Source organism: Thrips palmi, unplaced genomic scaffold, assembly GCF_012932325.1.
Source record: "Thrips palmi isolate BJ-2018 unplaced genomic scaffold, TpBJ-2018v1 HiC_scaffold_2, whole genome shotgun sequence".
Classification (NCBI taxonomy): domain Eukaryota; kingdom Metazoa; phylum Arthropoda; class Insecta; order Thysanoptera; family Thripidae; genus Thrips; species Thrips palmi.
In genome coordinates this window covers 3,688,569-3,711,841 of record NW_023144629.1, presented here as the reverse complement: position 1 = coordinate 3,711,841, position 23,273 = coordinate 3,688,569, and the positions used below count along the sequence as shown (strand labels likewise).

At 54.5% G+C, this 23,273-nt stretch overlaps 6 protein-coding genes across 8 annotated transcripts; 2 read left to right on the top strand and 4 right to left on the bottom strand.

Moving 5' to 3' along the window:
* Positions 1-1,348: 1,348 nt before the first annotated feature.
* On the bottom strand, positions 1,349-2,567 carry LOC117647368. Its single transcript, XM_034389090.1, has 5 exons — positions 2,434-2,567; positions 2,147-2,364; positions 1,859-2,039; positions 1,459-1,579; positions 1,349-1,352 (listed from the first exon to the last, which is right to left on the bottom strand). Exons 2-5 carry the CDS (start codon positions 2,327-2,329, stop codon positions 1,349-1,351), a joined length of 489 nt encoding a protein of 162 aa, XP_034244981.1. The 5' UTR covers positions 2,330-2,364; positions 2,434-2,567.
* Positions 2,568-2,876: 309 nt separating this feature from the next.
* On the bottom strand, positions 2,877-6,124 carry LOC117647367 (flocculation protein FLO11-like). The gene is made up of 9 exons (XM_034389089.1): positions 5,948-6,124; positions 4,450-5,871; positions 4,336-4,374; positions 4,202-4,261; positions 4,025-4,102; positions 3,688-3,908; positions 3,543-3,611; positions 3,204-3,422; positions 2,877-3,110 (listed from the first exon to the last, which is right to left on the bottom strand). The coding sequence occupies exons 1-9, from the start codon at positions 6,069-6,071 to the stop codon at positions 2,877-2,879; spliced, it is 2,466 nt and encodes an 821-aa protein (XP_034244980.1). The 5' UTR covers positions 6,072-6,124.
* Positions 6,125-7,329: 1,205 nt separating this feature from the next.
* LOC117646954 (serine protease snake-like) lies at positions 7,330-9,156 on the bottom strand. Its single transcript, XM_034388354.1, has 6 exons — positions 9,079-9,156; positions 8,783-8,937; positions 8,510-8,610; positions 8,100-8,377; positions 7,873-8,027; positions 7,330-7,787 (listed from the first exon to the last, which is right to left on the bottom strand). Coding segments are annotated over exons 1-6 (861 nt in total). The 5' UTR covers positions 9,080-9,156; the 3' UTR covers positions 7,330-7,616.
* Positions 9,157-11,516: 2,360 nt separating this feature from the next.
* LOC117647617 (myrosinase 1-like) lies at positions 11,517-14,483 on the top strand. Of its 2 annotated transcripts, none has more exons than XM_034389467.1 (12): positions 11,517-11,654; positions 12,016-12,213; positions 12,304-12,440; positions 12,524-12,658; positions 12,734-12,859; positions 12,941-13,112; positions 13,211-13,350; positions 13,438-13,504; positions 13,602-13,783; positions 13,859-13,996; positions 14,065-14,171; positions 14,251-14,483. In XM_034389467.1, the coding sequence occupies exons 2-12, from the start codon at positions 12,018-12,020 to the stop codon at positions 14,444-14,446; spliced, it is 1,596 nt and encodes a 531-aa protein (XP_034245358.1). In that variant the 5' UTR covers positions 11,517-11,654; positions 12,016-12,017; the 3' UTR covers positions 14,447-14,483. The 2 variants fall into 2 exon arrangements, with proteins under 2 accessions (XP_034245358.1, XP_034245357.1); XM_034389466.1 differs by lacking the exon at positions 11,517-11,654 and adding an exon at positions 11,761-11,872.
* A 259-nt stretch (positions 14,484-14,742) lies between these two features.
* LOC117647616 (coiled-coil domain-containing protein 186) lies at positions 14,743-20,585 on the bottom strand. 2 transcript variants are annotated; one of them, XM_034389463.1, is made up of 15 exons: positions 20,364-20,585; positions 19,975-20,211; positions 19,044-19,842; positions 18,811-18,961; positions 18,494-18,706; positions 18,308-18,406; positions 18,087-18,222; positions 17,847-18,001; positions 17,600-17,742; positions 17,333-17,513; positions 16,805-17,242; positions 16,525-16,725; positions 16,402-16,434; positions 16,126-16,272; positions 14,743-16,037 (listed from the first exon to the last, which is right to left on the bottom strand). In XM_034389463.1, the coding sequence occupies exons 3-15, from the start codon at positions 19,817-19,819 to the stop codon at positions 15,972-15,974; spliced, it is 2,739 nt and encodes a 912-aa protein (XP_034245354.1). In that variant the 5' UTR covers positions 19,820-19,842; positions 19,975-20,211; positions 20,364-20,585; the 3' UTR covers positions 14,743-15,971. The 2 variants fall into 2 exon arrangements, with proteins under 2 accessions (XP_034245354.1, XP_034245355.1); XM_034389464.1 differs by lacking the exon at positions 16,402-16,434.
* Positions 20,586-20,632: 47 nt separating this feature from the next.
* LOC117647619 (hypoxia-inducible factor 1-alpha inhibitor-like) lies at positions 20,633-22,914 on the top strand. The gene is made up of 6 exons (XM_034389470.1): positions 20,633-20,883; positions 21,024-21,307; positions 21,411-21,559; positions 21,647-21,792; positions 21,888-22,058; positions 22,151-22,914. Exons 1-6 carry the CDS (start codon positions 20,764-20,766, stop codon positions 22,298-22,300), a joined length of 1,020 nt encoding a protein of 339 aa, XP_034245361.1. The 5' UTR covers positions 20,633-20,763; the 3' UTR covers positions 22,301-22,914.
* The last annotated feature ends 359 nt before the right edge of the window (positions 22,915-23,273 follow it).

Sequence of the window (23,273 nt, the reverse complement as noted above, 5' to 3'; positions counted from 1 at the left end):
TCATCTACAGCAACCCGTGCTTCTGCACGGCCGACCCCGAGCGTGTGCGCGAGTTGGACCGGTGGGTGCCGCTGCGCGGCTGGCGTTCTGGGGGTCTTGAGGGCCCAGGGATCACAGTCCTGCCCCCTCCGTGCAGGGGCTGGCAGAGGCCGCCGGGCAACCGCCTCACGGCCTCAGTGAGCTCGTCCGAGATGACCAACGCGACGGGCCTCTTGAAGAAGATGCAGGCCTTGCTCCACGACTTCGGCAAGCACTTCAAGTACACCGTGGACGTGCGCTTCGAGTCGCCCTACGTGGCCATCAAGCGCGCCGTGCACTGCCGCATGGACCTCATGTCGTTCCCGCTGACGCTGATGCGCAGCGTGCACAACGGCCTGGCCAGCTTCCCCTGGGAGATGCAGTCCGTGTCCGTGGTGGTGCCGCGGCAGGCGCTGGCCGGCCGACACCACGGCTTCCTGGGCGTGCTGCGCGTCTTGGGCGCGCTCCCCATCGGACGCTGGTGCGCCGCGGGCGGCGCCGTCCTGGCCCTGGCCCTGGGCCTGCTGCGCTGCAGCGGGGACGCGGCGGCCGTGGAGGCGGTGGAGGCCGTGCTGCAGGCCTCGCGACTGGTGCTCATGCAGTCCGTGGGCAGAGGCAAACTCGTGCGGCGGCCGCTGCTGGTCTGCTGGCTCGTCCTGGGTTTCGTCACCACCGCGTCGTACCAGGGGGAGCTGCTCAGCCTCTTCACCGTGGCCCACCCGGCCGAGAACATCAACTCCGTCGCGGAGCTCGCCGCCAGCAACCTGACCGTCCTCCTCCGCAGTCCGGCGTACGCCAAAATCTTCCAGACGGACGCGCTGGGGCTGCGGGTCGGGTACACCTACAAGAACAACACGGCCGACGTCCTGGAGTACATCCGGGTGCACCGCAACGCCACCACGTTCCTCAACAAGGACGTGCTGGCGGACTTCGCGGAGCTGATCGTGGACAAGGAGCTGCACACGTTCACCATGCCGCTCAGCTCGGCGAGGACCTGGATGATGGCGATGGCGGGCTCGGCCCTGGAGCGCGACATGCGCAAGTTCCTGGGGCGCGGCCACGCGGCGGGGCTGACCCTCGAGCCCGTGGGGCTGTCCTACCACCCCGAGATAGCCTTGATGGACGCGGCCAAGCGCACCCGGTCGCGCAGGACGTGCGTCCGCGGGGTGAAGAGGCTCAGCCTCAGCCAGACACTGCCCGTGTTCGTCCTGCTGGCCGTGGGGCTCGCCTTCGCGACGCTGGCGCTGCTGGCCGAGATCCTGCACGCCTGGGTGACAAGGAGGAACGCCCCGAGGTTCGCGTTTCTGCTGTAGCTCCCTGGTGACCGTACTCACCTCCTCCAGGACGGGCCCCGGCACCAGCACGCTGTTGCCGCTGGAGGTGCGGGTGGCGGCGGACAGGCGGCCGCCGGCCGCGCCGCCCACGCCGACCGCGCTGCACGACGCCGCGCCGCAGAGCCCCACGAAGAGCCAGCCCTGGGCGCTGGACGGGCGCACCTCGACGCGGACCTCCTCGGCCACGGCCAGGCGGTAGCCGCGGTCCGCCAGGGCCCCTGCCGCGCCTGCCGGGCAGCCAAGCATTGACGTCACAGAACAGGTCGCATCGCAAGCTCCCCCGCCCCGCCCCGCCCCGCCCCGCCCCGCCAACGCGCAGCAAGGCAAGGTCGCGGGGAGCATGCCCACCTGCAGGCTTATTACTGAATCGCAGGAGCAAGTCAGTGGTGAGAACGTTTACAACGCCGCAGAGCAGCGAGAACACCGCGGCAAGAAGACGGGACATTAAGTCTGAAAATTAAGGCCCTTTTCCCTTTTTCTTTTGAGCCACTGCGAGGCGTCCTCACCCAGGTACTCGACGTTGCCGGCGTCGGTGGCGACTTTGAGGAACTTCCTGTCGCGCTCCAGCGGGATGGTGGCCTTCTTGGAGGGCGCGGGCTCCAGCCACACGTCCATCAGGGTCTCGGTGCGCCGGTGGACGATGAACCGCAGCGTCTGACCCCTGACGAAGCGGCGGGGGCCGCGCGTCTGCAAGCGGACAGGAAAGGTGTGGAAAATTCCGCCCCATTCGGGGCAAATTTGAGGTTGTGCTCGTCGGGGCGACGCGCGGCGCGCCGTGCGTTGACCTGGCTTACCTGGCTCTGCCACACCGCGCCGTCGCCCACCACACTGTTGCTGCTGGTCACCCTGGACGTGAAGCTGAAGCGGTTGTCTTCGGTCGCCCCGATGACCCCCACGGCGCTGCAGGACGCCTCGCCGCACAGCCCCAGGAACATCCAGCCCTCCTCCCGGGTCACGGTCAAGGCCAGGGTCACCATCTCGCCGACGGACACCTCGTGGCCCTCGCTCAGCACTGCGGCGTCAGAGTCGTTTCACACTCGTCGAGGCACAAGCAGGCGGACGAGACCGAGGAGGCGCTCACCTTGCACGAGGTTCACCGGCCCCACGGAGGACGCGGTCTTGAGGCGCGGGGCGGCGGCCAGGCCCGGGGGCAGGTCCACGACGGCCAGCTTGTCCTCACCGCCAGCCTCGTCCAGCCACACCTGCAGCTGCGCCTTGCCGCCGACGTCGGCGTGCTGCACGGCCAGGCGGACGGCGCGGCCGCGGGGGAAGCCCGCCGGCCCGCGCACCCTGGCAATGTCCCGGCCGTCGCCGGAGGGGTGGTTGGTGTCCGTGACGCGCGTGGAGTAGCTCAGGCCGGCGCCCGGCCGCACCCCCACGACCCTGACGACGCCGCACGACGCCGCGCCGCACAGCGCCACGGCCACCGCGCCGTCGGCCGCGTCCGCCGCCACCTCCAGCAGCACGCGCTTGCCGGGCTGCAGCGCGAAGCCGTCCGTCGCCTCGCCTGGGGGAGGAAGCGTGTTAGCGAAAGAGGCAGCGACGGCAAGTCGGGAGGCACCGCAAGTACGCACTGCGGAGGAAGGCCGTCTTCCCCGCGTCCGAGTCCACGATGAGGCGCTGGCGGTCCGGCTCCAGCGGCACGGTGGCCTTGTGCTCGGCGTCGCCCTCCAGCCACACGTCCAGGGCCCACTCCGTGCGCCGCAGCACCACGAACGAGAAGCTGCCGCCCACGGGGAAGGAGCCGGGCCCCGACGCCTGCAAGCACGCCGTCGACGCGTGAGTTAAGTCGGTGAGTTACCCAGTTAAGCACACTGTTAAGGGCGCCTCCACGCTGAGGGTCTTGCTCACCTGCTGCAGCGTCTGGCCGCGCTCCTCCGTCACGCTGTTGGTGGTCGTGATCCTGGACGACCAGCCCATGGTGTTGTCGTCCACGCCGGTGATCCTGACGACGCCGCAGCCGCGGTCGCCGCACAGCCCCACGTCGAGGAGGCCGTCGCGGGTCACGTCGAGGCGCACCACCACGCGCTCGCCCAGCGCCATGGGGTAGCCGTCGTGGCGGCTCTGGCCCTGCGCGAAGGTGACGTTGCCGGCGGCGGAGGACGCCCTGAGGAAGGCCATGCCGGGCTGCAGCGCGACGCTCGCCTTGTCGCCGGGCCGGCCGTCAAGCCACGCCGCCAGCTCGCCCGCCGAGCGCCGGTGCACCACCACGGTGTAGCGGCGGCCACTCGGCAGCATGGCGGAGCCGCCCGCCGGCGCCTGCAACCCCCAGGACACCATGTTGTCGAACGGGAACGATTAAAAGTTGTGTCCGCGTGCGCTCTGCTGCACTCACCCTGCTCACTACGCGAGCCCTGGGGTCCGCGACGTCCTCTGTCGAGGTGTAGCGGGTCTCGAAGCGCAAGCCGGACGAGTTGGTGGCGCCCAGGACGGCGATGACGGCGCAGCCCGCCGCCTCCGCGCACAGCCCCACGAACAGCTGGCCGCCGCGCACCGTGCTGAGCCGCACGCGCACCTGCTCGTCGACGGCCAGCGGGTACCCGTCTCCGGGCACGCCTGTGGAAAACAGTCAGGGTTCCGGCATCAACTTAAGTTAACAATAAACTTTTTTCTGGCTAAGACTTTTCCTGTTTGTTTAGTTTTTACAGATTAAAAGTTTAAGACGCACTTACTCCGCTCTTTGCGCCAACGGCCGGTGCTCCAGCCCGCACAGCCCTCCGTGGAGCAGGCTGGCAGGTAAGGCGCGGGTTCTGAAACACACGTCAACAATAATAACAACAATTACAAACACACACACACACATCCGTGACCCCTGCCCCCACGAGTGAGAGAGAGAGCAACGCGCCTACCGACACTCTGCTCATCGGCGTCCTGCGGCAGCACGTCCACGTCGCCCTGGGCGGCCAGTCCTGCGGAGGCCGAAGCGGACATTAATCGACTGCAAGTGGGAGGCCGAGAGGGACGAGTCTAGCGAGTGACTCACCTGAAGGCCGGCGCCACAGCGAGATGGCCGCCGTCGCCGCTGTAAAAACGAACAGTGTAGAGCACGCGAGTCCCGAAAGTGAGAGGGCAATTGCTGCACTGCTAGGTCACTCACGTCCGTCGCTGGGCGCGGCGGTGTCCCCTGCGTAGCACACCGGCGGCGTGATGGGCCTGGACGCCACCATCGCCGGCCTCGGCCTGGTCGTCGTCCGCCGGGGCGGTGGCGGCGTGGTGGTGGTCCTGCGAGGAGTGGTGCTTCTAGGCGTCGTGGTGGTGCTGGTGGTGGTCGTCCTCGGTGTCGTGGTGCTGGTGGTCGTCGTCGTCCTCGGGGTTGTGGTTCTGGGCCTAGTCGTAGTTCTCGGCGGCACCGTCGTAGTGAGCACCCTGTCGGGGAATTCGATCATCTCCTCCTCGGCTGGCGTGGTCGTCGTCGTCGTCGTCGTCTGTGGCTGCTGCCCCAACAGCTGCAGCATGTCGGTGGGCCGTCGGGTCGTTGGGCGAGTGGTTGACGGACTCGGAGGCCGCGTGGGTGGCGGACTCGTGGGCTCCGTGGGTGGCGGACTGGCGGGCAGCGGCGGCGTCTGCTCCGTCCACGGCCACTCCGGGATGCTCTCGGTGGTCGTCGTCGTGGTGGAAGGCCGCGGCCTGGGTGGCCTGCTGAAGCTTGACGCCCCGCCAGAGGCACCAGCGAACGGGGAGGCCCCGCTAAAGGACGAGGAACCATCGACGGAAGCAGAGCCGTCGAAGGAAGAGGATCCAACGGAGGAGGAGGATCCACCAGCTCCGCCAAACATAGAGGAGCCACCAGAAGAAGGAGATCCTTCTGAGGAAGACGAACCACCAGGTGTACCAAACATAAACGAGCCACCAGATGTAGATGGTCTGTCGGAGTTGGACGACTCTTCAGAGGTGGACGAACCACCAGGTAAAGTGCCAAACATGAAAGAGCCACCAGATGTAGATGGTCCATCGGAGGAAGAAGACGCAGAGGCACTAGACGAAGACGATCCACCGAACGCAGATGATCCGTCTGATGGAGGAGAGTCAGGCGTACCAGACGTAGGTGTTCCTCCAAAGGTAGATGAACCACCGGACGACGAAGGCCTTCCGAACACGGTCGATCCTCCTGACGTGGAGGGCGTATTGAAGGCAGAGGTTCCACTAGAGGCGGCGGACCCAGATGATGCACCTGAGTTGGGTTGCCCGCCGAAAGAAGGGGGCCTTGTAGGGGTGGACCCTGGTGACCCGTTGAACGTAGAGGACGCTCCGAACGACACGGAGCCAGCAAACGTCGCGAAGCCCCCGGACCCGGCCGGGGAGCCGCTACTGAACTGCGGCGGTGGCGGTGGCGGCGGTGGCGGGGTGGCTGCGTAGTTCACGCCGATGCAGCACACGTTGGGGACGAGGCCCTTGCCGCTGGAGAAGCCGCACACCTGGGGGAACACGAGCCGGTCCAGGTCGGCGTACACCGTGGGGCAGCTCGGCAGGTAGACGCACGTGCCCATCTTGCGGTGCCGCAGGTGGAAGCAAGCCTCGCCTGCGGAGCGAGAAAGCAGTCAGTCTCAAGCGGCCTCGGCCTTAAAAGAAACCAAATGAAGAGCAGGCGGCCCTACCTTCGTAGTGCATGGCGCCAATGTCGAAGGTGGCGTTGGCCTGGCCGATGACCCCCAGCAGCGCGCAGGAGAGGGTCAAGGCGGCAAGCACTGCGCCCACCACGCGCACGCACGCCTTGGACATGGCTCCCTCGCGTCGCTCCTCGCGACACTGGAAGTGGACCACATCATCGGCGCTCGGACCGTGGCCGGGGCGTGGCGTGGCGCGGCGGGGCGCGGCGGCCGGAGTCCCGCCGTCTGCTCCGCCGGCTACGCGGCACGGCGGCAGCGGCCGCATCGCCGCCCCGTCGCTTCCGCGCTGACCGGCACCTGGTCGCCGACCTCCGGGGTGTGGCGGTGAGGCGGCCTTGGCGGCCGAGGCGGCCTTGGCGCGGCTCCTGTCCTGGACTCGCGCGTCGTCGTCGTCCGTCGTCCGCCTACGCGTCGCCGGCCGTCGGGATGTGCGGGAATGTGCGGCCGTGTGTGGCGCTAGGTCGGGGTGACCTTATGTCCGCTTGCCGGCCAGTGGTGGACTGCCGCGGTGCGTCCGGGCGTGATGCGTGCGGACTGGGGTCCGCTCCGTCTCGCCGGGGTGGGGTGCTGATGATGCCGCGGCGTTGACCTATCGATACTAATTCCTCGTTAGGGCACTTCCAGCGCGGCTCGGAGCGAAAAGGAGGCGGGGGTCTGTTCGGCGCCAATCATGGCGGAAACTTTGTTTACTTCTGTCGGCGGAGCGGTGGGGACGGCACGGGCCTTCTTCATTCGGAGTCGCGGTTTTGTCTTTTGGCGCGAGTGTCAGCGGGAGGTTGGCCACACTGCGGAGGCGGAGCAACTGCCAAATAATCCAAAACGCGCGCGAGAGCGGTCACGCGCCGACCACGCGGACATATGGCGATGGCTGATGATGGTCCGTCGGGGCGGGCGGGATGCAGACTACGTCCAGACGAGATCCTGCACGCCCTGCTCGCCACTGCCGCGGCATGGCCAAGGCCCGCGGGGGGTGGGGGTGGGGGCAGTGGGAAGCGGCGGTCTATACCCCACGCGGAGCAACTTGTTTGGAAGGACGGTATTTAGACGCGCTCTTGCGCGTGGAGTAGCGCTGCCACCGCCACTCTAGTGGGTGATGCCCCGGGATGGGTTCTCCCGTCACGACCACGGCTTGCACTGCCGGCGCGCCGTCGGCGGACGTGTCTCGAGGCCTGCCGCTCACTGCCAGTGTACGAGATAGCACCTCAATGAGAGGCTGGAAGCGCAAAGTGGCGCGAAACGTGAAACTCGGGACACGTGTTACTCTGTGTTTTTTCCCGACAGAAAAAAACAAACAAAATCACGCAAACACGTAGGAGTTGCATCTTCAGTCACTACGTGGGCAGATAGGCCGACTACAGACAACAACACCGTCGATTCTCAGTCTTTATTCATTCTCAACAGCCTCAATAAATTAAACAACAAATTACAAGGAAGACGCCTCTGGGAAGGAATGAGCGATGAACGCCAGCGGACAGCTCATCCATTACTGCGTGCTTCAACAAAAATAAGAAACTCGCTCGCTTTCTTGGCAAGCAGTGGAGTGGGCGAGGTGCGGTCGAAGAGTCGCTCTGTCTCTCTCGCCTCCCTGGGGACCCAGCCGTGAGTGCGACAGAGACAGAGCGACGGCGCCGGGTGGGCCACCCTCTCGGTCGTGTCGCTACGAGCGGTGCCACACGGTGTCCTCGATCCAGGGCAGGTAGTGCGACACGCGGGTGTAGACGCCGGGCGTGTTGAAGCCGCAGAACTGGCCGAAGGACACGACGCCCACCACGTGGAACATGCAGTACGGGTCGGTGGGGAAGAGCTGCAGCGGGCCGCCGGAGTCGCCCTGCGGACGGGAAGCACGCGGACGTCAGAACGTCAGGCAGACCGAGTTACTCAGTGAACCAGAGGGTTGCCTACACCGTACTTGCCTCGCACGAATCCCGGCCCGGCGAGCCGGCGCAGACGTGGCTGTCCAGGATGCCCTGCGGGATGCCGTTGCCGGTCTTGCCGTAGGCCTTCTTGCAGGCGGCCAGCGGCGTCATGTCCAGGCTGACGGTCATGAGCACGCTGCTCTGCTCGCCGTCTGCAAGTCACCCAAAGCCGTTACCACTTCGTTCATCGTCGGCGAGGTGCGGTCAACGGGCAACACGCTCACCCCACTCCGTGAGCCCCCAGCCCGTGGCGGTGGCCTTCTTGTGGTTGCTCTCGACGCCGGGCTCGGCGCTGAGGCAGGCGGGCCGCGCGAAGCCCTCCTCGAAGACGGCGTCCTTGGCCAGGCGCAGCAGCGCGATGTCGTGGTACTTGGAGGGCGGCTTGTACTCGGGGTGCTTGATGCGCTCGGCCACGGCGATGAGCTGCGGCCGCGCGCCCTCGTGGGGCTTCTCGGTGCGCAGGCGCGCCCCCAGCACCACCCACTTGACGGGCGAGGTGGCGCTGCAAGCATCGGCATCAGGTACTCGGGGGCCACAAGAAGTATTTTTGAAAAATTAGCCAGGGTGCTGTGCGCAAGCAGAGCGTGCCGCCGAGGTGATGTGATCGAGTGCTGTGAATGCGCGAATGCCGTACCTGTAGACGCAGTGCGCGGCCGTGAGCACGAAGCGCGGCGAGATGACGGTGCCGCCGCACAGGTACTGGATGCTGCCCTTCTCGCCGTAGCCTAGCATCGCCTGCGGCAAGGAAGACACATCGTTGAAAAGGCGGTCGCCGCCGTCCGAGCGCCCGCGAAAGTCGGGGTAGGCAACCAGGCCGCACCGCCGCTCGACGGGACGGCCTACCTCGCAGGCGCTCCGAGCGGCGAGGCTGCAGAGGCCTGGCCTAGCCCTGGCAGGGCGAGCTCACCATGTGCGGGTACTCCTTGGCGCGGGCCTCGCGGCCACCCACGATCAGCTGGTCCGTCTTGTTCTGCGACTCGCAGTAGTCCACGAAGGTGATCTCGTCGAAGGGGAAGGTGACGTGCTTGCTGGCGCACGTGTAGCGCGCGTACCGCCGGCACACTGCGAACAAGTGCACGTCCGTCAACCAGCGCAGCAGAGTGTTACGCCACTGGTAATTTCGTCGCGTGAGACAATCAATCCTCCTTGCAGGAAACACAGCCCCAGTCGAGAAATTCTTTAGCGGTACTCGTTAGCACTCACTGTTCCTGGCGGTGTCCCCGGGCTTCCTCGCCGGCCCGGACGACGCCGCCGCCGCCGCGTCGGCCTTGTCCGCGTCGGCCAGCGCGCGGAGGCAGGGCTGCGCCGTGTCCGCGGCGCCGGGGTTGGCGGCCAGGATGACGGCGGGGGCGGGGGGCGGCGTGGGGCCGTCCGAGGGGCAGCACACTGTGGGCACGGAGTCGCCGCGCTTGAAGGCGCACTGCTGGCGCTGCGTCGTCGTGGTGCAGTCCGAGAGCTGTCGGCACGTCCCGCCTCGCTTCGCCTTGCGGTGGAAGCACGTGTCTCCTGGAAGCGCCGCAGCCAGAGTGAGTGTGAGTGAGCACGAACCAACACTCGGCACCGCCACCGCCGGCCTACCTTCCTTGCCGGCCACCAGGGCGACCGCCAGGACGACCAGCATCACGACGGCCGGCGTCGTCGACATCCCTGAGGGCCTCATGTGCCGCGGCGTGGCGTGGCGGCGTGGCGTGGCGGCGTGGCGCGCAGCCTTGGTGGACGGCCGGACACTGGACGGGCCTCGGCCGCGACCGCCGCCTCGAACGCCTCGGCTCAAGCAGGACGAGTCCCAGTGGCGGTACCGCGTACCTCCGCGCCGCAGCGCCACTGGAAGAGGGAGGGCGGGGGGAGGGGGGGGGGTGCAGCGATCTCACCCGACGCGTTGGCGAGCCGCGGCGGCGTGACACGATCCGGGAAACCCCCTCGGCCTCAGTGCTCACTGCGTTACCCAAATCTCTCCTTTACCGTTACCGTTGTTCGCGCGGTCGAAATCCGGGGTGGGGCAACAAGCCCCGGGCGAACTGGCCGAACGGACGACGAGGCCTTATGGCCTTATGCCCTTATCGCCGTTGACCCAATTAACAACCTCTATTTTTGTTTACAAACAGGGAAACAGTAAGCAGTGTTCTCAAATCTTGGGTTCTGCCCCAGAACTGGTGCCTTTTTTCCGCGTTAAGCTGTAGAGAATTTTTCCCCGGTCTGTTTTTCTGTGTTTATTACGAGTGATGAGCTTGTGACGTCAATAGGACTTGGCTGCGCAGTGCCAGGGCCTCCTGGCAGTCTGCGATCCAGCATGGGAACTCCGGATGAATGCCTAGCCGAGAGGTTGTGGTCGAAGCCTGGACACTGTGGTAAATCACATCGGAGAAGGGCGTAAACATCCCAGAAACATCGACGTCTTTGCGTAAAATTATGAACAATTTTCGTCCTTGTTGACGCTGTTTCGGAGATCCTTTTTTTGGACGAGCTCGAAAGTTCCATCAAGTTTTTAATTTGAATTGTGTTAAGCTTCATTCGGTGCAATGTGCCGTGCTGTAGGCCTCCTGGAGTTGACTGTACTCGCTGTCGACTGTACGCACACGCGGCCCGGGCGGCCTATGTGTGCGGCGTGGGCTGGGCGGCGGGGCCCCTATGGCGGGGCGGCGCATCCCTGTCCAGGACTCGGCCTCGGTTCAGTCCGAACACAGCCGAACGACGGCCCGACTCGACACAGCCCACCTCCCCCCTCCCTGCGGTGGTAATGCCGCGCCTGGGAGCCAGGCAGCCCGCCCCGCCCCGCCCCGCCCCGCTGGTGAGCCGAGCGACGCGCGCAGGGCGGGGCGGGGCGGGGCGGGGCGGCCCGGTTCCCGCAATACAACGCATGCAGAGCAAGGCGGGCAAGGCAGAGCCCCGCAGAGCAATACAGAGAGACCTCTCCCTCGGTGCTGAGCGCCTGGTACCAGTGCGTGGTAGCGCGGTGCGTGATGGGCCTGGATGGGCCGGATGGGCCCGGAGCACTCACGAATCCCAGTCCGAAAAGGCCGCCACGGTCCAGCCGGTCGCACTCCAGCCTCACACCTTGCGCTCGGCGGGTCTGTCCAGAAAAACGCGGATATTCGCGTGAACTCGCAGACTGAGAACATTACACTGTTAGTGCAGGCGTAAGCGGATGGGAAGTAGTCGCGTGCCAGGCACTGTGCAGGCACTTCTAGTCACTTGCAGGCACGTTCCAGGCACGGGCCGAGTTTGACACGCTCTGCCTCTACGGAACGGGGTCTTTACGCCAGCAAAACAAGCCGTTTGCTTTGGTGTTGATCAGAGTGTGTAATCTTCATTGATTTTGTCGTCCGCGAAAGGACGATGAACCCAACTCCCCGAGTGGTGTTGTCGGTGCCTCGTCCGCGCCTCCTGCTCCCACCGCACGCTTCCACCGCCTCCACCGCGGCCGACGCCGTCGGATGGGTTGCCTACCCAGCGGGCGGTGACTGGCAGGGCATCCAGTCTCGCGAAGACTCTCTCTCTATTTCCGTTACAATGAAGTCACCGCGCACAGTCGAATCTCCCATCTGACATTCGCCACTCGAGTTTCTGGCTGCGATAACAACAGTGTTGATTGGACTTTGGGTATCTATCAGCAGGCGCTGGGTGCATTCACTCCTGACACGCAGCTGCCCGGCGATTGATAAGACGAACTACCCTGTCGAATCAACAGTCCTGCCTGTGCTCGACAGACGACAAGCCAGTGGCGGGAGCGGGAAACTGGGGTAAAGAACCAGCTGCACCCTGACTCATGGCATAGCCAGGTTTGTAAATCCAAGATGAGAGGGAAAATCGGTGCAGCAACAATGTTATGCAACAAAGATAACGGGTTGTGTCGACGAATTCGATAATCTCCGTGGAAACATCTTATCTCGACTCCAAATCGTAGAAGATGAGAAAAAAGCGCTTCTTCACGTACTCCTGCAATCTCAGCCATTCAGTTTGCTGGGTGCGCCTGGACGTCCTACACCATAAGCCGTAGGTCTGTTGTTTTTGGACTGTTACTGCCAGTATTTGAAATTTTTTAAACAAACTAGAGTTGTTTTCATTTGATAAAATCTGCAGTAGTATTTGACCATCGACTGAGGTTGTGCGTGAATCTAATTGGAAAAGGGTTTGGTGCAGTCATGGCTCCTCCGGGCCCGCTCGTCCTGTGCGGGGTGCTGCTCTGCGCCCACGCCCTGCAGGCCAGCATCCTGTCCGGGCAGTCCGGGCGGCTGGCCGTCGAGGACACCGCCAACGAGGAGTACGCCGTCCCCAAGGACCTGCTGATCGGGGCGGGCATTTCCGCCCTCCAGACGGAGGGGGCCTGGAACGAGGAGGGTAAGCGGCTCTGTCTCTCTCGCACCCCCAGCGGCGCACCGGACCCGCCCCGTGAGTGCGAGAGAGACAGAGCGTTGGCGGTGTGCGCAGGCCGGGGCGAGAGCGCGGCCGACCACCTCCTGCACGAGGGCAAGCTGTTCCCCGGGGGGCCGCAGCACGCCCACGACCAGGCCGCCGACTCGTACCACCGCTACAAGGACGACATCGCCATGGCCGTGGCCCTCAAGGTCAGCCAGCGAAGCGAGCAGCCACTCTGTCTCTCTCGCACCCCCGCCAAACGCCCCGCCTCACTCCCTCCGTCTCTGTCCAGCTCAAGCTGTTCCGCTTCTCCTTCTCGTGGACCCGCCTGCTTCCGACTGCCGACGTCTCCAAGCCAAACCAGCAGGGAGTGGATCACTACCACCAGTTGATTGATGAGATAATCAAGAACGGGATGACACCCATGGTGAGTGCAGTGCCAGCTTAAAAAAAATCAACCTGAATTTTGACAGTGTAGTGCGTACAGTTGTTTCCTTCCTAGGCCACACTGTACCACTTCGACCACCCTCAAATCCTGGAGGCATCGTTCGGCGGCTGGGTGGGAGAGCAGATGGTGGACAAATTTGAAGAGTACGCTCGCTTCGTGTTCCAAGAGTACGGCAAAAAGGTAATGGTCGTGCCTCTAGAAGTCCCCGTTGCTGTCGCTCCCCAGAACGATTCGCAGAACGCGTTCCTCTTCGCTGTCCAGGTCAAGCATTGGGTCACCATCAACGAGCCCAACGTGTACTGCACGTACTTCGTGCTGGCCTTCTCCGGGGACCTGACCCACCAGACGACCAAGGAGAGGTTCAAGTGCATCCGGAACAACATTCTCGGTCACGCCAAGGCCTACCACGCCTTCAAGGACCTCAAGCTCGAAGGTGCGCCATTTTATATTTTTTTACTTTACCTCCGAAGGGTTCCCTTTTTCACCATGCAACTTCCGGTACAACTTTGAGAATTGGTGCTCTGTTGGCAGGCGTGGTCGGCTTCAGCGCGCACACCATCCACGCCACGCCCGCTTCCACCCTGCCCGAGGACGTGTACGCCGCCGACGCCTTCAACCAGTTCCAGTCCGGGTCCACGCTGCAGCCCGTGGTGACCGGGGACTACCCGCAGGTCGGTCAGCGGCTGGCCAGCAGACTGATTCCGCCCAAGCCCAAGTCACGCGCTGGCGTTCACCGACGACAATGTCTCTGTTTTTAGATCGTGAAGGATCTGGGCGCCGAGGCGGTGGTTCCCTTCACCGAGGACGAGCAGGCGCTCATCCGAAGTACGTACTGCTGCACTGCCTGTCACTCTCGCCTGTCGCACCCTTACCGGACGCCAGAGGCAACCGCTTAAGTCCACTTCCTCCGTCGCGCTTTCAGACACCGCGGACTTCATGGGTCTGAACGTGTACTACAGCATGACGGCCACGTACAACGCGAGCCAGAGCGACGACAGCGCCAACGTGCCCATCTTCGCCCCGGGCAAGCTGGGCCTCGAGTTCATCCCCTTCGTCCAGACCAAGAGCAACATCAAGGGGGACATGACTCAGCTGTATTCGGAGGTAACGCGGACGGCGTCTCATTTTCGTGGAGCGAACGAAGCGTGCCTTCTAACGACAGTCCTGGCTCTCCCGCAGGTGACTCCGGACGCGCTGGAGAGCGTCATGCTCTGGACCTGGCAGAGCTACAAGGTGCCGATCTTCATCACGGAGAACGGCTTCGCGGACGTGGAGAACCTCGGGCTGAGGGACGGTCGCCGCGCCGTCTACCACAGCGTGAGTCAAATGCATGAGCTGGAGTCGGTTCCACAATGGAACAGTTTAATTTTCCGCGTGTTGAACAGGCCTACCTTCGCACACTCATCAAGACGATGAAGGCATTCGACGTGCCCGTCCTGGGGTACTGCGCCTGGAGTCTCGTCGACGCCTACGAGTGGAGCGCCAACTTCGGGTGAGTGTTCCAGAGGGAGCGGCAGACCTGTGCATCGTGTTCGGAAAGGTGTCACCGTGCGGCGCTTCGGCCTTTGCAGGCGGAGGTTCGGCCTGGTCCACGTCGACTACGAAGGCGGCACGCTGGAACGCAGCCTCAAGGACTCCAAGGACTTCTGGATCACCATGGCGGACACGGGCGTCGTCCCGCTCGTCTCCTCGGCCAGCGGCCAGTGCGTCTCCACCCTCGCGGTCCTGGTGGCGGCGGCCGCGTCGCTCTACACTCAAAGGCTATAGAATCGGAGCAATAAAGAAACCTTTCGAAAAGAAGTGCGATAACTCGTCGGCTGCCTGTAGCGCCTGCGAGGTAGACAACCCTCCCGTCCCGCAACACACGGGTGAGGAGACGGTGGCCTAACTTGCCCCTCTTCACCCCCCCCCCCCCGGTTATGGTTTGAGTGATTACTTGTCGACACTCGATTAGTCATATTTTAGGCAAGGCCGAACATAGGGTTGGTCCCTAAGTTGCCAGTAGGCACCTCAAGACTTTGGTAAAACTGGGTAAGGAAATCCTGCTTGGAAAAAAAACCTCATATGGCAATGAACGGTTTATTAACATTCTCTAGATAACTTTACATTATCATAGACTCAGTGATACATAGTTGATGAATAGCGTTGTTCAAAGTGACTGGGGTTTCTGACCATGGGGAGACAGGGCCGTGCCAGTGTGTGCTTGGCCTCACTACTTTTTGGCATCAGAATCTGCCCATTTCATAAACAATATACATGTAAATACAATTAAGTTACACTACTACTCCTCCAGCTAGGAAGACTAGCGAAATAAAACTTTGTATAAATAATAATAATAATAATAGAATGTCCAATGCTAACAGAATATCACAAGTTTGTTGTAACTCTCCACGCGGTCTGAATGTATTCAATACAGTGGCTTGCTGTGAAGCACGCAGGACTACTCCCTGAAGCAAACAACTTGGGTATGTGATAAGAATACATAGTACAAAAGGTACATAATCTGCTGTTAGTTATGGTTACCTTTTATGGGAAATAAAAACTTTTGTATTAAAAAGGTAAATCACAGATTATGGATTCAAGTAAACAATACTGCTGACACACAAATTTCGACGAACGTTGGCAACAAGATAACAATTATTTGACTTGTTTGACATTCTCTCTTTCTTTGTTTATTTTTTGGCGGAGGCCAGGATCAGTGTGTGTGAGATACACTGCAGGTAGACACATTCATAAAAGAAATTGATATGGCTTAAAACTGTTTTCACACAACTTACATAATTCTGATCCAGCCTTCCACATTAACAACGACAAAGAAAGGAGTTTCAATTAACTTGAATTTCAAGGACCACAGCCCATCATAAATACATTGACATAGTTGTCAAAAGCAAAATATATATTCAATTTGATCCTATATCTATCTTTTAATTGAAAAATCTATGTAAGTAGCACAAAAATAATACATTATAAAATTCAATATGCCATCAAAGAACAACATTTGTTTTCTCAAAAGAATTATTGGAAAATGATGGCAAAAAGGTAGACAGGACAAGTGGCTGACCCATGATAACAGATGTTCAGGAAAGAGTTAAATACTTATGATATATATTAAGTGAATCAGGTACATGGTGATCAGTGAAGTGAGAATTTCAAATTGGTGTTTGAAAGCAGACCCAAAAAAGAACACCTGTTGAATAGTGATCACTATATCATGGAATGATGCAACGCCACCACACGATGTACCGGCGACCAAACAAGATGTCATGATAAAAATACTGTACAATAACATCCATCACTTTTTGCTGGTTGTTTTTGCTGATAATCTTGCAATTTCTGCACCAAGAGTGTCAATGTTCTCCTAAAGCAAACAAGAATACCATAAATTTATAACTCTTTAATAGTGAAAAGATTGTTATGATAAAATGGAATGCAAGGGCATGGTGTACCTTCAGAGTAATATTCTTCAAAAGAGTGTCTTCTAAAACAGCCTGAAGTTTACGATTGATCTCCATGGACAACTCTGCTGACATGGTTTCATCGGTTTTTGATCCATACATGCTGGCCATTATACCTGATTTCTTTGCAAGATCAGCCTGAAGAAAAACAATAATAATTAAAGGTCACTTGTAATAAAATAAGCAATGGTCATTCAAGAACACAACAGTCAGTACTACATATCAGCTACACAAAGCTACCCATAAGAATTAAGTCACACCCGTTACCTGCTTAGGCTTAGAAAATCCAGCAATAGCATGCTGCATGTACATAAAAGGAGATGAAGAGGGTTTAGAGTTATGTTAGGGTTTGTTAGCTCTTTTGTGGTTTGTAATATGAGGGAAGCATACCTTGTTCTGATCCATAGATTCAGATGAGAGAGCTCCTGCTGGCATCTTCATGACAAAATTCTGGATAAGTCTTGTTTTCTTCTGGAGTTCACTCACCAAGACTTGTGCGTGCTCCTCCATGAAATCTAACTTTTCTGCTTTCTTAGCATTTTCTTTCTGTAGTTTAACTAGACGCTCAATAAGTACATGTTTGTCTGGCTCCTAGAAATCAAAACAAGAACAAAATTGAGTTGGAAATACAAAATGTAATTAGGCTCAAGGGAAAAACTTTTGATCATACTTGTCCATTTGGAAATACAATTGGGGGAAGGATAGGAGATGGCGAAGGTTCACAGACAGTATTGATGGATGAGCTAGATGAAGTACGAGAGCCTTGAGCAATTGACGTGCTGCTATTACTACTGTGGTGACTGCTACTTGCACTGTTCTCTGCTATCTCTTGACGTTTGCGTGACTGTTGAATTTCTCTGGTCAATTCACGTATAGAGGCAGCATGTTTCCTTTTAAGCACTTCAATTTCACCCTGTGAGTCTTCAAGCTGTTGTTGAGTCTGTTCCAGACGATGAGTGCTCTCTGCCAGATGGCGGGCTAGGATAGAATTCTCTTCCTGACGCAATTTCTGTTCTTCTTCTAACCCCTTAGTAAGGGATTGAACCTTGGTTTCTGCTTCTGTCAGTCTTCTTGTCAGGGGTTGTTGTTCACCTTCAAGCATTTGAGCCTGTAAGTACAGAACAAAATATAATAATTGGCCATTAAAAAAAAAAATGAAATAAATCACTATGTCCATTTATACAGAATGAATACTAACTTTTGCTTCTAGAGCTGAAAATTCAGATTGGAGACGCACATTCTTCTCTGTAAGTTTTTGAGTGAAATCTAACAACTCTGCCTCTCTTTCCCGACATGCTGCAGCATCTTGCTGGAGTTCAACATTCGTTTGTCTCAGTCGCTCCATTTCATTGCGGCATGTGGAAAGCTGGTCCTCATTGCTGGAAAATATTTTTTTCATATCAAAACATTAACTAAGACGACTATAAACCATTAGTATGCGACACAAAATTTAATGATAGCTTACTGTTGGAGCTGTGCTCGCAAAGACTCCATTCCCACAAGTTTTTCTCTCAAATCTGCAACTTCCTGGTGATGCTTGTCACTTTCCTGCTTCAAGCGTGACAATCTTTGGTCTCCATCTAATCTATCCTTCTCTAGAGTTTGCACCTAAAATTTTAAAAAATAAATAAATAAAAATGTACCTATTAATCATGATTTTTACAGGGCTCAGAGGGAGAGAGTATGCTTGAAATAAAATACATTGGCAATACCTTCAAAGACAACTGATTATTCTCGCTAATAAGAGCTTGCTGTTTGGCTTTTAAGGAGTCTACCTCTGCCTGCATCTGCTTCAATGTGACTTCAGTATCGGCTCTTCCATGCCTCTCCAAAATAAGTTTCGCATGCTGTTCACGTAGTTGATGGTCTAAAAAATAATAATAGCAGACATACTTGAACTAGATTGACTCAAGAAGCAGAACAGGTTTAGATTATAAGCCTGAGATCCTTACCAAGTGATACAGCTTTGTTTTCTTCAGAGACTTGAAATGACTTGATGGCATTTTGAGCGTCCTTATGAGACTGTTCAGCTTCTAATCTAGCTTCTTCTAGCTTTCTGATAAGATCTGTAATTCTTTGTTCAGCTTCCTGTGCACAACAAAAACAACAACAAAAAAAAATCATTCACGATTCAATTTCATCTTTACAAATGAAAAGTTTCAACTTTACTCACCTTTTTGCTCTCAGATTCCATTTTTAATTTATTCTGAGTCCACTTCAAATCCTCTTTTAGTCTCTGATTCTCTCTGTTCACAATGCTAAACTCTTGTCCCTAAAAGATTGCAGAAAAATGAACAGTCAAGAGGGTTCAGAAAATGGGTGAGTACGTAAACAAGTAGTACTAAGAGAGAATACACACTTTTGTTTCCAGTGCATTGTTTGCCTTTTCTTTCTCAGATTGCACTGTTTTCAATCGATCTGAAAGCAGATCCCTAGCTTTATTAGCTTCTCTCAATCGCCGTTCTGCAAGTTCCAGATCTTTTCTTACAGTGATTACAGATTTTTCGCTCATAGCATATTTAACAACCATTCCCTCCTTGTCTTTGTTCGCTGCTTCGTAGAGCTGGGTTTTCTGCAACATAGGTCCTCATGATTCTCAGTGATCAACTTGAAACAACATGTATGGTTGCATGAAGAAATATTATGATAACTAATTGTTATAATAATCATAATTACTTTCTCTAAGTCAGTTTTGAGTTGGGTAATGGTTTGAGTTGCAGTACTTTCTTGAAGCTCCAAACGAGATCTTTCATAAGCAAGCGCACGCTCAAGTCCTTGAACTTCTGTGTAATGATCATCTCTAAACTTCTCAGAGGCAAGTTTAAATCTTCAAAAATTTAAAAAACAAATCAATTGAAAACCAAACTTAAAAAAAAGTGGAAAACACAGAGGAAAAAACAACAACGTACTTGGACAGTTGATATTGCAGACTTTGTATGAACTCTGCAAGTGTCAGGTGTGATTCATGCGCTGGGGAATCTTCTTCAGCAGGAGTATCAATACCATTCACACCATTTTCTTTTTGCTTTTTAATGCCAAAGCCCAGACTTGTGAGAACCTTGTTTAATTCTAACAGAATGCATTTCTCAACTTCACTATTGTGAAGAGGACTTGTTTCTTCTGAGCTTGGCACCGACAGAGATGTTGAGGAGCAAGGTGTCACTTGGCAAAGGTCACTCTCTACTGAGGTCCTGGAAATATCCTCAGCACTTGCATCATTTCGCTCAAAAGTTAGTTCAAAACCATCATTCTGGTTATTAATCTTTTCATCAGAAAATGTCTGATCTCCTGTGCTATCTGATACACTGGAATTATCAGTTTCAGGCACTTCTTTGTTTGACAAACTCGGCTCGGTAGATATTTCCAACTTCGGAAGGGGCATGCAATTCTCTGTAGTGATTGGATGATCTAGAGCTGGGATCAAGTCATTTAAGATGTCTCCCTTAGCTCTAACAGAGCCATTGATTTCTGATGGTTTGTCATTCAGCGTGTCAAATTTTATGTCTTGGGATAAGGCACATGCGATAGGAGACGATGAAGGAGGTGGTGTTTCTTCGTTGCCCTCACATTTTTCAGCATTTGATTGCACCATTTTGGTATGATCTTTGTGTGTCTTATTGAGATCACAGCTTTTTTCTCCCAAGCTCACATCTATGAAGTGAGGAGTACTTTCTAATTCTTCCATGATTTACTAACTGCAAAATTACCCTGTACAAGGAAATAAAGGGAGCATACATTATAACGTAGATAGGATGAGCCTCCTCTGAACTTGAAGATGTCATGAGGTTCTTTTAGAATAAATGAAGTATCAAAATGAGAAGGCCGTTCAAGGATTCTCACCTTTCAGTAGACAGAGATCTGTATTGTTGATGCAAACAGTGGCAATGATCAAGCCAGCAAGTTTTCATACAATCAATCACTGCAAATACCAACTGCTGATGGCTAGTAGTCGATGGTGCCATTTTATCGTTGGCATGACAGTAATAGGTGTAAGCACATTAACTGTCAAGCTGTTAACATTTGACACAAATGTCAAATAACACCTTAACCTGTACTGTGACGTATCGCGTTTCTGACCTATATATAAAGAGGTTAGTTATTTCTTGAGGGATTGGATACATTTATCCAGGTTGAAGCACGAGTTTGACACAAGTACTGAACACTGGTAATCTGACATATAATTGGTTCAAACTCATTCAAATTGTGTTTATGAAAGTAAGGTGCTTTACCAGAGGGAAGAAGGGGAGGAATGCTGCTGTTCCGGTCGCAGCATAACAAACAGACGACATATTCGTTTTAAACATTAGGGCCACTGTTGGTCACCATATTGACTGGAAGTGCTAAAAAGACATTGTTCATGAGCATAAACCACATTCTCCTGATGATTAAATGCCTTGTATTTCCCGAACAAAGACTTCCAGCTGTCCCTTAACCTATCTGTCGTCTGCTTGTTGTGGTGACCGAACGGAAACCCTTCTTCATCTTCTTCTTCATCCTAGAGAAAAAAATAAACAAAACAAAAAAAACAACCCAAAAAAAAAGTCATGAGTGTGTTGTTACAAGTTCATTGTTTGTAGGTACATGTTCAAGTTGCGTTCGCGTTGTTCGGCCTAAATCATATATACTGCGATGACAACCGAGAAACCTAATTGGAACCAACACGATTTGAGGAAATATGATTTTCCTCTGGATGACATTCCTAGGCTGAATTGTATGGACCCACAAGTAGATGAACTTATTAGACTGAAGGTTAGTGTTGTCCTTTAATTGTTATTTTTAAAATGTCTGTCGGTTCATGATTTTATTCTACCCCTTGAATTTTAAATCATTAGCTTGAAATTGCTGATTGTGAATCTGAGCGCTGAATCATTTTTCCCGGTGTCTTACAGAAACCAGTAGTGTTGACGGGATCTAATCTCGTTGGTGCTGCATCTAAATGGAATCTAGACTACTTAGAAGAAAACATGGGCAATGGAGATTTTACCATATTTGTGAGCGATAGGAACCAATTTAAGTTTTTCGATGAAAAGAAACTTGCGGAGATTGCGTCTGTAACTGGAGCTCATGTAAAGGACAGATCGAAGAAGGAGTATGAGAGACCTGCGAAAAGCACTACAATGAAAATTCGAGAGTTTGCCAGACGGGTTAAAGAGTGGAAAGACGGCGATGAGAGGTAAGAAAAACCTTTTAATTTACGGGAAGTAAAAAGTTGAACCAGTTGGTCTTACACATTATCAAGAATGTCAATGTCAATCGAATTCATGAACCTCTGACAGGATGTATCTTCAGCAAGCCTTAAACAGCACTTCTGGAGCTGGTGTGGTTCAAGATTTCATTCGGTTCCGCTGGGATTGGGTGACAGTTAAACAGAAGCTGCATAATTGGGGAAAACTTACCTATAATTTGCTTCTCATTGGTTTGGAAGGTTACAACAAGCATTTACCTATCTTACTCATGTGTTTGTTAGTCTTGTCACTTGTTTTCATGGTACCTTGGTTTATTTCTTTACCAGGCAATGTGACCCCCTGTCATTATGATGAGCAGGAGAACCTCTTTGCCCAAATACACGGCCACAAAAGATGCATTCTCTTTCCTCCGGAACAGTTTGAATGTTTGTACCCTCATCCTGTTTGGCATCCACATGATCGCCAAAGTCAGGTACTGCACTGGCTGGAATTATACACCTTTATCTCATGTAACTTTTAAAAAAAAATTATGCACAAAGTTACACCCATGGGCATTTTAATTTTCAGGTTGATTTAACTGACATAGATTACAGTCGATTTCCAAAGGCTCAAAATTTGCATGGAGTTGAAACCGTTGTTGGTCCAGGAGATGTACTCTACATTCCAATCTACTGGTGGCATCACATAGAGTCTGTGAAACCTGAAAAGTATTCAGTGTCTTTAAACTTTTGGTACAAGGTAATTATGTTCTCAATCTCATTTTGGAAAAAAAGTGTGTGGAGAACATTTAAGTTTGCATTCATCCCTTTTATTTTCGTTCTCTCTTTCAGGCAGGTCCTGTTGGCCAGGTGGAATATCCTATAAAGGGCTATCAGAAGGTTGCAATCATGCGAAATGTTGAGAAAATGCTTGCGGAAGCAATGCAAGATCCTGAAGAGGTGGGGACTCTGTTAAGGACCATGGTCAATGGTCGTTTTTAGTTTTGACATTGAGCTTTCTTGTTTGTTGTTTTTGTTGTTGCATTCATCTGTACTGTAATCAATATTGAAGACTGCACAGGAAAATGGTTTGACGTGTGATGAAATTTTAAAACCATCTGTTAAGTTGGGTTTAGCTGTTGTCCTCATCTATTGTCTCAAGAGATTTGCACTAGTCCACATTGAAAACATTGGTTTAAGCATAATCAGAGATAAATTAATGAATTCTACCTTACATGTATTGAGTTGACCCCTATTTTTAGGGTACTGTACTTAATTACTAGATCCTGTTAGGTATTTTTGTACACTATTTTTCTCTTTTAGTCTATTATTTTAAGTACTATTTTTACAGTCTGTGATAAAATATTTCCTGCTTGTGTATTGTATTTGTCATATGTCTATTTATTTTATTTCACAATGGGCACTTGTTTTCATGCACCATTAGTGGAAAATGGATTGACCTGTATGCTACTCTGTGTGGAAGGGATCTTTTCTTGTTAACCCTTTCATGTAGTTTTGTGCAGCAGGGTCATTTTCTTTGAAACTGATGCTACATGTCTGTGTAAGATGTCTTATGTGCAGCCAGGAGTTTTAAAATGAGTTGATGGCCATGATCACATTATTGCTTCATTTATAGATCCCTTTCTGTAGCTATGAGAATAGAGAGCTCTGATGAGCAAGAGGTACACTCAAACAAGATACATAAGTTAGTGCAGCTTTATTTAGGTAAACATAGCCTAAATGAGCTAAAGATCGTGCCTAATAAAATTTCAATAAGAAACTTAAATGAAAATCAAATTAAATGTACATTGTCATTTGCGGAATCTCTTTCATTTTCTTTAGTACTTTTAAAGTGGTAAAAGAAATTGGGCAGGGGGGCAAGGATTAAGATGCGAAAGCTAACTTGATACATAAATAAATAACATTACAGTACTATGGGGAAAGTAGGCTTGATAGCTTGTGCATGCAAACCCTC

Bases quoted from the DNA above. Each gene is read 5' to 3' on its own strand.
- LOC117647368 (XM_034389090.1), bottom strand. From the start codon at position 2,329: ATGGTGACCCTGGCCTTGACCGTGACCCGGGAGGAGGGCTGGATGTTC. The intron at 2,040-2,146 runs GTAAGCCAGGTC...GTCCGCTTGCAG, and splicing joins GCGCGGTGTGGCAGAGCCAG to ACGCGCGGCCCCCGCCGCTT. The intron at 1,580-1,858 runs GTGAGGACGCCT...GCTGCCCGGCAG, and splicing joins CGGCAACGTCGAGTACCTGG to GCGCGGCAGGGGCCCTGGCG.
- LOC117647619 (XM_034389470.1), top strand. From the start codon at position 20,764: ATGACAACCGAGAAACCTAATTGGAACCAACACGATTTGAGGAAATAT. The intron at 20,884-21,023 runs GTTAGTGTTGTC...GGTGTCTTACAG, and splicing joins ATGAACTTATTAGACTGAAG to AAACCAGTAGTGTTGACGGG. The intron at 21,308-21,410 runs GTAAGAAAAACC...AACCTCTGACAG, and splicing joins TGGAAAGACGGCGATGAGAG to GATGTATCTTCAGCAAGCCT.
- LOC117647616 (XM_034389463.1), bottom strand. From the start codon at position 19,819: ATGGAAGAATTAGAAAGTACTCCTCACTTCATAGATGTGAGCTTGGGA. The intron at 18,962-19,043 runs GTACGTTGTTGT...AAATTTTTGAAG, and splicing joins CTGCAATATCAACTGTCCAA to ATTTAAACTTGCCTCTGAGA. The intron at 17,243-17,332 runs GTTAGTATTCAT...CTGTACTTACAG, and splicing joins TTTCAGCTCTAGAAGCAAAA to GCTCAAATGCTTGAAGGTGA.
- LOC117647617 (XM_034389467.1), top strand. From the start codon at position 12,018: ATGGCTCCTCCGGGCCCGCTCGTCCTGTGCGGGGTGCTGCTCTGCGCC. The intron at 12,860-12,940 runs GTAATGGTCGTG...TTCGCTGTCCAG, and splicing joins TCCAAGAGTACGGCAAAAAG to GTCAAGCATTGGGTCACCAT. The intron at 13,997-14,064 runs GTGAGTCAAATG...CGTGTTGAACAG, and splicing joins GCCGCGCCGTCTACCACAGC to GCCTACCTTCGCACACTCAT.
- LOC117647367 (XM_034389089.1), bottom strand. From the start codon at position 6,071: ATGTCCAAGGCGTGCGTGCGCGTGGTGGGCGCAGTGCTTGCCGCCTTG. The intron at 4,375-4,449 runs GTGAGTGACCTA...TCGTTTTTACAG, and splicing joins CGCCGCGCCCAGCGACGGAC to CGGCGACGGCGGCCATCTCG. The intron at 4,103-4,201 runs GTAGGCGCGTTG...CGTGTGTTTCAG, and splicing joins CGCCGATGAGCAGAGTGTCG to AACCCGCGCCTTACCTGCCA.
- LOC117646954 (XM_034388354.1), bottom strand. The intron at 8,611-8,782 runs GTGAGCTCGCCC...TCCTTGCCGCAG, and splicing joins CCAAGGAGTACCCGCACATG to GCGATGCTAGGCTACGGCGA. The intron at 8,028-8,099 runs GTGAGCGTGTTG...GGTGACTTGCAG, and splicing joins CTGGGGGCTCACGGAGTGGG to ACGGCGAGCAGAGCAGCGTG.